At 40.6% G+C, this 13569-nt stretch overlaps 1 protein-coding gene across 24 annotated transcripts in view; it reads right to left on the bottom strand.

Annotated features, from left to right (window-relative positions):
- CAMK2G (calcium/calmodulin dependent protein kinase II gamma) overlaps positions 1-13569 on the bottom strand; it is a 322552-nt gene that overhangs the window by 39491 nt on the left and 269492 nt on the right. For 12 of the 24 annotated variants that reach the window (XM_040320435.1, XM_040320410.1, XM_040320413.1 and 9 more), the window contains one exon: positions 5432-5464. The exons of the other annotated variants lie outside the window; for them this stretch is intronic. In XM_040320435.1, the coding sequence (XP_040176369.1) occupies positions 5432-5464 (33 nt within the window). The remainder of the gene's footprint in view (positions 1-5431; positions 5465-13569) is intronic. 24 annotated transcript variants of the gene reach the window in all.

The raw sequence follows: 13569 nt of genomic DNA, 5'->3' as shown, positions 1-13569 counted from the left end.
TCTTCCTTTGGTTCTTCTCCCTCTGTTTACAATTGCTTTCTTCCTCTGGTTCTTGTCCCGACACTAGCTCCTGTAGGGAGACCCCGCCCATTATGATGTCACCGCCCCATCACGCCCCCGGGCAGTGATGTCATCATGGGGCGGAGTCTCCTGATGAGATCACCGGATGACCCATTTCTATACAAGAATCAGCAGAGAACGGAGCTGGCACAACTGCGGGATCTAGTGCCAGGAGAAGAACCAGCAGAAGAATGGGAGGAAAAAGACATTAGCAGTGGAGGAAGAAGAACCCGGAGGAAGAAGTACCGGAAAAAGAAGAAATGTTGGAGCTACGATGGGGACGGGACGGGACATTCTTCATTTATAATAAAGGACTTTGTCAAAAACCTGTGTACTATTTTTATAATTTGACACTTTTTTGATGAATGGGTAGGGGTACAATGTACCCTATAGGTGCAGAGACCCAACCCCCCCACCCCCCCCATGTTGAGGGTGCTCACTTGTATACATATACACCAATATACTCCAGATATAAAAACTTTAATTTAAACATTTGTATTAACAGTCACAACACATACATTGATCAACCATTACATTATGACCATTAGATGTGTGAATAACATTGATTATCTCCTTACAGTGGCATCTGAAAGTGGGTGGGATATATTGGGCAACAAGTGAACATGTTGTCCCTGAAATTCATGTGTTGAAAGAAGAAAAAATGCACAAGCATAAGGATTTGAGCAATTCTGATAAAGGCCAAATTGTACTGGCTAAACTGGGTCAGAGCAAATCCAAAGCTGCAGCTCTATTGGTATGTTGACTTGACTTAAAAGTGTTCCTAGGAAAGAAACCCATCGACAGGGTCATAGATGGCCAGGGCTCATTGATTTAAGCGGGGAGCGAAGGCTGGCCTGTGTAGTCTGATCCAAAAGAAGAGCTACTGTAGCTTCCATAGGTAATGCTGGTTCCAATAGAAAGGTGTCAGAACACAGTGTATCATAGTTTGTTGTGGCTGCATAGCGGTAAACCAGTTAGGGTGCCCATGATGATCCATGTTCACATCCAAAAGTGCCTACAATGAGCATGTAAGCATCAGAACGGGACCACGGGAGCAATGCAAGGAGGTGGCCTGGTCTTATAAACCATGTTTTCTTTTATATCACGTAGGTGGTCAGGTGTGTGTGGATCGCTTACCTGGGGAAGAGATGGCACCAGGATGCACTAAGGGAATAAGGCAAGCCAGAAGAGGTCTAAAGGATCTGCTTACTGACAACATGGTGCTATACACCACAGCATACGTTCGGAGGTCTAGTGGAGTACATGCCTCAATGGGTCAGGGCTGTTTTGGCAGAAAAATGGGGGCCTACTCAATTTTGGACATAAAAGAAGGTGCAACGGTGTAAGACCTATACCAATTAAATAAATATGAAACGTTTTCTCACAAGTTAAAAACGCACTACAACAATCTTAAAAATTCAGACCTCAACAATGTGCTTATAAAAAAAGCACACACTAAATTCACTATTAAACTATATGCTCAATAAAATCACAATAATATAACGTATACACAAGGCCTTCTGTGCACAGATACCAATTAAATAACGTGTTCTCAAAGTGTAACTGATATATAGTGCTTATAAACAGTTCATTTGTAAAGTGCGCCATTCTGAATTGTGAATACACTACAAGTGCCTTGTGATCCACCCTTAGTGTGCCAAATACACACTTCAACATTGGTGACCAACCACTTGCCAATCTCCCCTAGAGAAACCACACTAAAGAGATTATGTGACCCCTTGCTCAATAAGAGGGTCCCAATGCGTGTTTCTGTATTAATTGCAGCTATCCAGGATCTGTATTTTCTCCCTCGATTTTACCACTTATTAACAGTTGCCAGCAACCTCCACAAAACAACAGAAAAAAAAACAGGAAAGATCCCAACAAGCTATCCCAAAGAACAAGTTATCCCAAAGTGTGCAGTTACATTAGGTAGCAATACAAGAGCCTTCGTCACCAGATCCTTCCAAGATGGCGGACATAACATTAAAAGGTACAGGTGCAGCTCTGCACGTTTTATCTGCTGGACATTTTCAGGAACAGCCTCTAATGATTTTGGGGGGAATCCCACTGCTTTTACAGGTGAAATGCATTGGGTAGGGCAACCCCACTGGACACAGTAGGTTACCGATCACGGTAGCCAGGCATTGTTCCCGACCCTGGTATCATGTGATCTTAATAGTAAACTAAGGTTTTGTAAATGAAACCTTTGAACAGTGTTACGGATTGCTTATACAGTGATAATCACAATGAGTAGGTGTTATAAAAATTATTTTTTTTTCCATCTTGGACACAAAAGGTGGCATAGTTTCCATGGGTCATTTGTTTTGTCTTCATCTGAACCAAAACTATAAGAGTTTTTGAGGCTGAAATTCATTGGAAATTTCTTCTTCTTTTTTTAAAACATTCCAGTGGAAATGTCTTTTTAACCTAAATTCCACAACATTTTTTTTGTAACTCTAATGCAAAAGGTATTTTTGTACTGAAATTTCTACAACAGTGAATTGTGAAAAGTGTAACTCATACTGACCAAACATAAAACACCTCATTTGATCATACGAAACTTAAAGCAGATTGGCTGTTATGAGTTACCACATTTTGGATTTTATCCTCGCTATTTGCACTGTCCAGTTTAATAAAGTACACATATGTACTGTATTTAGTACCATGTGTGTACTAAATGGTCATGTGCAGATTTCTGTCAAAATCAGCTTGCACTGTAGATGGTTGTACACTCTCTAGAATACACCTGACATAAGGGTAAGGTAGGGTCAAATGTATCCCGTGGTATACACTAATGCCGCGTACACACGATCGGTCAAACCGATAAGAACGGTCTGATGGAACGTTTTCATCGGACCAAACTGATCGTGTGTGGGCCCCATCGGTTATTTATCCATAAGTTAAAAAAAAGCAAATCTTGTTTTAAATTTAAAAAAATCCATGCATGCTCAGAATCAAGTCGACACATGCTTGGAAGCATTGAACTTCGTTTTTTTCAGCACGTCGTTGTGTTTTACGTCACCGCGTTCTGACACGATCGTTTTTTTAACCAATGGTGTGTACACACGACTGACCATCAGTCAGCTTCATCGGTTAACCGATGAAAAACGGTCCATCAGACCGTTTTCATCGGATGGACCGATTGTGTGTACAGGGCTTTAGTCTCACAGGTGTAATTTCTAAAAAGCAGAGAGCTGAATCTCTGCAAATATTTCCAAGCACAAATTTAAAATTCAAAAATATATATTTTGTTCCCTTGTCCAGTATTGATATAGCATTCACGTGTCAGAGTGCTTTATGTGTTACTAATGACACAATTTCTTGCCCAGAGGAAGCTTACAATTTAATGTCCCTACCAGACAGACAAGCACAACATACAATCTAGGGCCAATTTTGTCAAAAATCTGATAACCTACAAGTATACACCAATCAGCCGTAACTTAATGAGCACCAACCTAATACTAAGTAGGTCCCAACTTTGCTCCCAAAACAGCCTTGACCTGTCGAGGTATGGATGCCACTAGACCCTTGAAAGTATGCTGTGGTATGTGGCGTCAGGAGCAGATCCATTAAGCCCTGTAAATTGGAAGGGGGGGCCTTCATGGACAGGTCTGGTTTGTCCAAGCACATCCCAGAGATGTTCAATTGTATTGAGATCTGAAGAATTGGTAGGCCAAGTCAACATCTCAAACTCGTCCGTGTACCTCAAACCACTCAAACCATTCAAGTGTAGCAGGGTGCATTATCCTACAGAACAATGCTACTGCAATGAGGGAATATTGTTTCCATGAAGGGGTGTACAAAGTCATCAACAATGTTTAGGTAGGGGCTAGGTGTCACATGAATGATTGGCATCACATGAAGGGCAGGACCCAAGGTTTGCCAGCAGAACAATGCCTAAAGCATCACACTGCCTCGGTCAGCTTGCCTTCTTTGAATACTGCATCTTGGTGCCATCTATTCCCAAGGTAAGCAAGGCACACACACTTAGCCATTCGCATGACGTAAAAGAATGATGATGTGTGATGCCCAATTTTTTCTTCTTTCAACACATCAACTTCAGGGACAACAAAACACTTGTTGCCCAATATATCCCACAACTTCCAGATGCTAATGCAACTAAAAAAAAAATCAGTGTTATGTACTTTACCTGTCAGTGGTCATACAGTTATGGCTGATCCATGTATGTTTGAGCTGTGGAAGGAAACAAGTGAAAGTGGTGGAGTCATGGGTAGAAAGCACAAATGCCATGTAAATAGTTTCCCTAGTACCCGAGACCCAGCACTGCAGGTAACAGTATTAGACACTTAGGGGGGCAATTTAAAACACAGCTTAATGGCCCAACTAAAAATGCTGCTTTGAGAAAAAAAAAAAAAAACTTCCAGCACATTTATACTGCACAGCTGTGTGTTTTAACAATGTACCTCCTCTCTGCATACTTTGGAACTGTGAAATGAAACCCCATACAAAATGTAATAGAGGTCAAGAATAGAGGTTAATAAATTGACAGAAATTACATATGTTTGATTGGAGACTTATTTGTAGAAACTAGAAAACTGGCCTGCTGATAGATACTTAACAGATTCTAATTCTCACGTTTGTATATACAGTCAAGCACAAAGAATATGGTTGCCCGGGGCAAAACCATGCGCTTTTGTTTCGTTTTTAAAGATTGACTTTACATGACACTAAGGAATCTATTGATTACAAAATAAAAATGATAAAAAATAAAAATAAAAATGCTGTGTAGATTCTGAGCATTCACACAGCCATGACAAAAATTCCCTGAAATACATTTATTTTGACTGTCAGCTCCATCTAGTGGCCATGCTGCCGTAGTTTCCTAAAGTACGGCTTTAAAGAAAATACAACATTGTGGGCACTATACAATGGGTATGAGAATGCTCATATACTAGAATGGCATTTTCTTATTGTATTTTTATAAATGTTTTTCACTTTTTTTTAATAAGCTATTAGGAGCATGAAAGGACATAAAAAAAACCCTGTTCATTCTTTAGCTAACATCTCAATGTTTCAAGTGTCAGAAAACTATTTATTATAGAAATGCACTTTAGATATTGGGCATAAATTATATTTTCAACCCCTACCAACACTAACAAACTTTAGAAAATGTAACTATTTTATATTAGCAAGGTTTCTGTAGCCTGCTTTTGGAATCACTGGAGAATGAAATGAACACGAAATACAGACTACGGAGCAAAGACTTGGACCAGGTTCTCACGGTCACATGTTCTCAGATGTCTGCCAGTGCATGCAGTAGATGGTGATGAACTCAAGCAGGACATGCATGGAATTATGAGAAGGTGAGCCATGTAGTGATGCACAGCAGCTGAGAAGAGGTGCTCACCATTAAATGCACACTGGAACTTGACTTCCTTTTCTAAACAGACCAGAGGAGGGAGAAGAGTAAGAATAGAAATAGATAAAAAGAAGCAGATAGATATAGAAGGAAAGGGGCATGGTAATAAAAAGAACAGACAACGGTAGACCACGTTAGTGAGGCAAACGAGTGGGAGAGTCAATCCCAGCTGAGAGCAGGATAACAAGCAAACATTCAAAGTAAAACCACAAACAGAAACATATAGAAGCGCAGAAAAACAAATTCTTAGCCCCAGTATAAAAAAAATTACAGATAGTGAAATGCAGTGTATCTGATGTATGGAATTTAAAAGCGGTTCGTCAGTCATTTCTTTAAAAATTTTAAATCAGCAACTATAAAAACTGTAGCTGCTGATTTTTTATTAAACACTCACCTGTCTAAGGAACCAGCACTATTCTCACCTGGGACAATTTCTTTACTGGTCCCTGGCATGTTAACTGTGGGCAGCTGGCTACAATGACTAGGAAGAGCAGAACTTCCCCTTTTAGGCGCCTTCATTATGTGTTACGTTCCCATGGAGTAATTAAGAATTGTGTATCCATCAATGTCTAATAAAGTTTTTATTTTGTACATGCTTCCATCCCTCTTTAATGTTTGTGAATAGAGTAACTTTAGAGGTATAGAAGTGAGTGTATTGAATATGGAATATAATACAGTTAATATGTTAAAATGTGTCATAGAATATACGGTAATATATATCATAGATGTGCTTATTACAATATTCCATCATTAATCCTTTCCCCTTCGTACTTCATGTAAAGTCCTACCACTTCGCTACTTCTCCATTAACATAGGGGTGGAGTTATTGACTACGTCATTTCCTCATATAAAGTCCCACAAATTCCCAAACCCCCTTTTCTAATCAGAATTTAAATACAGGTACTACTATTTTTGTAAATGGTCAATAGCATCATTAATATAAACTGTGCTGTTTTGCCAGGTAATTGCAGCAGAATGAATGAGCTCTCCTGGACAGATATGTAGAATCTCGCAACCATTCTCATCTCTGCTGTCCCCAAGCACTTACTGTCACACCTTCTGTTGCATTCTCAGTCACATCAAATAAAATACAGAATGTAGCTTAGAGGGGGAAAGTACTTGTGGCTGCAGCAGCAGGTGAAATAGAACTCCAACTGTGCAAAACTAAAAGGGTTGTTAGTAGACCAACCCAGTTAAAAGAACTACATCATTCAAGAGCCAAAAATTGTGGTTACCCCTTTAAGATAATAATGTTAACACCTCAATTTTTTTTCATATTCACCATAAAATCCTTTTTTGGTATTCATTGAGGGAGACAGAAATGTTATGACTTTCTGGGTTATACTGCAGGAGAAGTGGACAATGGCAAAAAAAAAAAGAAAAAAGCACAAATGTCTAGCACAGCATAACTTCACCCACTACAACCATGTCACCGTTTCTTATCAAAGTAATACTGAGAGCATGATTACGAAACACAAAGTGATAGGATCTCTGTCCCTCAATGGACTCCAAGAAAAGTTTTGTACAGTGAGTGCAAAAATCACAATTTCTTTCTCATCCATTGAGGGACACAGAAATTCTGAGACTGTGGCTATCCACAACCAGCTCAACTGGGGATTGTGCAACATAGCAACAAGGCTAATAGATTTAGGAAAAAAACAAAAACTTTATTTTGGTGAACTGAAGCCAGGTAGTGGGATGGGCAAAAAATGTTGTGGATGAGGTGAAAGGCAGAACTACCTCAGACCAGAAAGAAGTCCTTGGCCTCAACACCAACCTGTCCCTATGCAAAACCAGAGAGCGGATATGGTCATAAGTCCACCTTGGGGAAGTGATGGCTACTGGAAATACTCCCTTGTGGGTGAGAAGAAAGAAAAACCTCTAATAGGTTGTTTAACCAGTGGTTTCTGAAGCAAATTGAGAACAAGATCCACATACCATAATGTCACAGAATAAAAAACAGGGGGACCTATATTGGTATATTTTTTGTACAAAGGATTTAATCAAGGGGTGCGAGGTCAATGGTCTTTTTTTTTACCAAGAAAAACAATTGATCAAAAATTTGACACATACAGTCCAAAGTACCGCAATCATATCCAATATAGCAGACCCATACATGGCCATATACAGAACAGTAGTACATGTAAACAAAAAAAACAACATACTGAAAGGACATATAAACCGCATCCAACCCCTGCACCACCCCCTGTCCTGCTAACCCAAGAGTCTGTCCATGACTAGGTCGTTCGGGGCTAGCCCCGGCGTTCCCAACCACAAGTCCCATAACCTTTCAAATTTTCCAGAGCAGCCCCTATGTTGGTATATAACCTTCTCCATCCTCAACGCATTACCAAGTGCAGTGATCCACTCCCTGACCGTGGGGGGTACCTCAGATATCCAATGCAGCATAATCAGTTTCCTGGCCATAAAAAGGGCCCTGGTGATGGCCTCTCTAGTATGGGGTTCCCATTCCAGCTCATCTAAATGATTCAGGAGACACTGCTTAGGATCTAACGGGATCGAAACCTGGAATACTGTGTTTAGTGTGTCTGTCACCCCTTCCAATAAATGTGCAACTTGGGGCAGCGCCAAAGCATGTGTATCAAATCCCCATGGTCCCTTTTACATCTTGCACATGTCGGTATGGGCCGCAATCCCATAACATGCAATCTGTGGGGCGTATAGTATACTCTTAGGAGTGTATATAGTTGCGTCAGGCGTTGTGTCACATTCGGGGAACAAACGGTAACCGACTGCAGGGCCTCCTCCCACTGCTCCTCGTCCAAGGGACCTACATCCACCTCCCACTTCCTCCTGACTGTCAGGGGATGTTTCTTGAGAGTCAATGGTCTTTAAATCAAAAAAAAAGACAGGACAGAAACCTGGCCCTTGATAGTGCTAAAAGTCAAACATTAAACTGGACCCAACTGTTGGAAGGAGAGGATTCTACCCATGGAAAAACTCCTAGAGTGGAAGCCCAGAGACACCAAGTGAAGCATGCCTTCCACATCCGACGACAGAAGTGGCCTTCCTATTTTTTTTTTTAGCATTGTAAGAATTACTGATTCAGATATGTCCATCTCATGAAACCAGCAATCACGAAGCAGGATGGTAAATTGGTCCCTGAGACATAAGATTCTGATGATTTACAAGAGCCCATAAAACATCCTCCTGAATTTTTACCAAGTTGGTGTAACAAATTTCTCTGGACCAGTTTGATGATATGAGGATTGTAGATGGAATCCCCTCCATCTTGATCCTATGAAGCAGACGAGGACATTTTGGGGAGACAGGCATACATAGATCAGGGTGTACTAATCACACAAAGCCCCCAGAGTATCCACTGTTTCTACTGGAAGATCTATGTACATTTAAACAAACCTGTCCAGTTTTTTGTTGAATATGGAAATTAGGGAGTCCACAACTGGCATCCCTGCCAGCAACACAAGACCTGGAACACCTCCAATGCCCTGTACACACAATTGGTCCATCCGATGAAAACGGTCTCATGGATTTTTCCATCAGTTATCCAATGAAGCTGACTGATGATCAGTTGTGCCTACACACCATCAGTTAAAAAAACGATCGTGTCAGAATGCGGTGACATAAAACACGACGTGCTGAAACAAATGCAGTTCAATGCTTCCAAGCATGTGTCTACTTGATTCTGAGCATGTATGGATTTTTAACCGATGGAAGTGCCTACAGACGATGGTTTTTTTCTATAGGTTTTTTATCCATCAGATAATTTTAATACAAGTTCCTAATTTTTTAACCGATGAGGCCCACACACGATCGGTTTAGTCTGATAAAAACGGTGCAACAGACGGTTTTCATCAGACAAACCGATAGTGTGTACGCGGCATAAGTGTATGGACCACTCCCATGGGTCCAGGCACTTTCAGCTGAAAAAGCCTACCTGTCAATTGTCCATCCTTGGGATATAAATGGACTAGCTGGTTAATTCAACCAATTTCCTTGCACTGGCAGGGTATGCAGGAATTTTTCCCAGCTGGACAGTCTGGCATTAATCATGTGGGTCTTCCATAAGATGGGCTAGAAAGACTTCCCTGAAACTAGTGCTGGATTTTCTGATCCAGACCAAGGGCAACCTGGTCCTCAGTGGCAAAGTAAACAGTCTGTGCAGGGGCCTGATTAACTTGTCCCACAACAACAAAATGTTGCATTGCAATAGTCTAGAATGAAACTGGGCAAAATGGGAGTGCTACAATTCCATGATCTCATGCAAAGGAAAGATTCAGATGACCCCAGAACTGGAGATCTAGAAACTGAGAAAATCGTGCAATGACACCTAGGCAAGGAAGTCCAGAGATCGCTTGAATGAGATCTGCTAAAAAGTGTGCGCTGACAAAAAAAAGGACAGAATAGGAAAACTGAGAAGGTAGGAGTGGAACTTCAATTAGTAGTTCTTGTAACCCATTTCCTAAACCCAAGCATCAGAGATGCAAGATTTGGAAGTGAAGGTAGCTCTTGTATATCCGAAAGTCAAACACCAGAAGTACTAAACGGACAGAGGTCTGTGTGGCAAAATCTGCATTAGCCAAAAGCCACTTACTCAAGACTCCTAGAGCACCAACACAACCAGCTCCCTTGGACAGCCACCTGTCCAATACAGTGGAATTGAAACTTTCACCCCATAACAGGCACAGCTTGGAAACAGCGCTGTGTAGAACAATTAGCTGACTAAAACACCAGTGTGGGCCCCTGACAAATCTGAGGGCTAAAAGATCTCAGACTGCCATCTCCAAGTGCAACAATTTCACTTTCCCACCTTTGTTGTTTAAGTGTACACAGGAGGCAATGAGGAAGCAGTAGGAGCACATGATACCCCTGAACCCAGCATAAGAGGTAAAAGAACTAAAAATCCTTATCTGCATGTGTGAGTCCTCCCATCTCATGCACATGGAGTTTAAAACACTGCTTGTATAAGTGTCCAGGTTTTTTTTTAGCCCGTTAAAGCGTGAACATGCATACAAAGACATTTACGGGAGTATTCGAAGAGGAGCGTTTCCAGGCAAAAAAAAAACACCAAAGGAGCATTCTGAGAGGCCCTATAAATCTGCATCTTCATTGCAGCTACTGAAGAAGAAAGGGGGCAGGAATGTAAAACGTTTCCCCTGTATTGCCTATAAAAGAAAATAAAGAGAAGGGTCCCCCCAAATGGCAAACATGCACAGTACATAATGCAAGCATCAAATTAAAAAAGACAATTTTAAAATTTTAGGACTCAGTTAGCTACACTTGGCTAAAGTAGCAAACATCATATGCCTCAGTACTTGCTAGGAATTCATAGACTTGTAGAGACAGGAAAACTGCCTCAGCTCTAGACCAACTACTTCATAGGGAATCCCCAGACATCCTGTTCTGACCTTAATAGAGGACTCTTGCGTGAGCAGAAACGCAGTCAGTAGTCACTACCGACTGCAGGACGGTCACAGAGAGAACAACAGTATAGAAAATGAACTGGGAACCTATGCAGCATAGATAATTGGAGAGCTTTTCAGCAATTCCATATTACGGCCGGATGGGCCCATTCACAACAATGTGGTGAGGGAAATCCATGTTCCGTGTGCATTTCCTGCACCGGGTTCAATATGCACTGGGTGTGCGATTTGCTGCAAATGTCAATGTAATTTTAACAACACGCCAAATGCAGATCGCAGGACGCATTGCATCTATCTGCACCAGATCGCCTGGTAGCGCAGCGCATTTTTAAAAGTAGCGCATGCACTACTTTTGGTGTGATCCAGAGTGATTTCAGCCCATTCAAATGAAAGGGCTGAAAATCGCATCACACTGAATCACATAGGAAACTAGCACTGAATCTATCAGTAGCCATAGTTGACTTACGCACCCTACAGAAACTCAGGGCTGTTGTAGAGAGAACACTAGTATTAAACTGAAAAAACCCACACTCACAGATTGACTGAAGAGACTTCTAGGATTTCACATATCCAGCATTAATCTACCAACAGCTGTAGAAAAACCTTCCAAATTAAAAAAGTAAAGCTGAAAAAATGTATCAAAATCTCCTGAGGACACTAGCAAAAAATGGAGGCATGCTGGCAATGGTTGGGATTCTCTTATGCTAGCCAACCTTTTTTGTTACCAGTGGCCATTTCTCCCACAGGTGGCAGCATGCTCCTGACAGTCTAAGAATTCATGTGTCCCTCGAAGGATAAAAAAGGGGTACTAGTGTAAAAGTGTACAGGTGCCACATTTTAAATGCATGAACATTTTTATTTTATATTGCTTGTATGTGCTCAGTTAAAAAAGAAACTAGTGTGCCCACATTCCACTGTCCTTTTTCATGTGAACAAGCACAGTAGGTTTTAGTATTGTGCATTTTACAACTATTAGGCAGACCAAAAAATGTTATTCATAACAACCTTCAGCAAAGAACCCAAAGGACAATGGCTTTCACTTGTGCAATTGGTTTTTACGATTATAGGATCTGTTTCATGAATTTACAGTGATGAGATTACAGTACGAAATTTGCCCAAAAAGTTTATAAAAATAAAGGCCACAAACTGTTCCAAGGAAAAGAGGTTTGTTGGATAGGTGCATAAAGGTTTGGAGCATGGCAACTAAATGTTGCCAAGAAAAATAGCTGGCAAGCTGACACGTTCCTACACTGACGGACCATTTGGTTTATACCACAAACCATGGTAGGAAAGTGTATGGCACAAAATCAACTGCTACATCTTAAAAATGATTCTGTCCTAAAGGGATACTTACACCAGCATAAACCTATTTCTGAAAGCCGACAGCATATTTCTAATCATACTTTACAAATCAGCCTTTTCAGTGTTTTTAAATATATAAAATAAACCAACTTAATAATCTTAATATATTTAACTGTGTTTAAAAACCCTTTTCCTGTAAATAATTTGTAATATATTTAATGGGGTAAGCAATATTTAGCCACATGCAAACTCTTTCTGCCTCACTACTACAAAATGTTTTGGATCTACTGCTCTCTCATAATGCAGTCTGTGAATCAAATGACTCTTCCGTATTCTGGATGCTCAGAGGACCCTACCGCTGATGGACTGTAAATAGGTAGTCTTCTATCCCCCAGAGAGGAGACCTTATGTCCTCCTCCCTGCCTAGTGATGCCCTTGGCCAATTAGGCAACTGTTTACCTGAGGCTTCTTAAAGGTTGAAGGATTTTATGATTTTTTTTTGGGGGGGGGGGGGGATTTGGAATCAAAGGGTTTTATTTCTAGCATCAGTTTGTTTTCAGTGGTCACATAAAATGATATACAACAAATAATCTCCTTTACATGGGCATTAATATTTTGTCACCAAATTAGAACAGGTCTTCAATTACAATGTATAAGGTGGTATTGGAGAAACAAGGGCCCCTTTTGTCAAATGTTGTCTTATACAGCAATATTTGAAGTGGTAATGAAGTAGCTTTGCTTCTGTGGTGAGAGCAGAGACGTTTCTATTTTCTGCTTTGTGTCTCCATTTTTATAAGCATCTTCAAGTCATTGTTGTTATGGAAACGGACAAGACACTACTATCTGGGAGACACGATCTGCTGTCGCTGAATATGCATAGCGAGGCTTTAACATACAGATTTGTTAAACCACATACTGCAATCACTGGAGAAGATAGTTAGCCTTGCTGTCTTTGAAAACATGGAGTTATTTCCAAAGAAGAACAATACATAGGCAAAAATGCCAAGGATACTGTATTTGGCTTATTCAGAAAGGAGCCCAGCAATGTGCAACTTCCCAGTCCCCAAAGAAACAAAGTCTAAGTCATGTTTAAAAAAAACAAGAAATAATGCCGACGAGTTGCTATGAGCTACTACTATACATTGTGATAACTCATTACCTTACAGAATAAGCCTGCAAGTACTCTCATATTAGAATTAGATCTAAAGGAATTAACATGGGCTGCATTCTCAGTACATATTGTATGCACCTAGTGTGGGAAACTGACTGCATGGAAGTGATAAAGCTCTGGATTTTTCCAGACAATCTTTGATGAGTGTGCTTTAAATATACAGTCCTTATCTAAATGTAATCTTTGCTGTTGTGAGATGAAAGCGCATAAAGTCACAGCGACCACACTGCGATTTACTTTTATAAAAC

The sequence above is a fragment of the Rana temporaria genome, chromosome 8, assembly GCF_905171775.1.
Source record: "Rana temporaria chromosome 8, aRanTem1.1, whole genome shotgun sequence".
Classification (NCBI taxonomy): Eukaryota; Metazoa; Chordata; class Amphibia; order Anura; family Ranidae; genus Rana; species Rana temporaria.
Note: the sequence above shows the minus strand (reverse complement) of the source record. Positions and strands in the feature narration are given on the sequence as shown.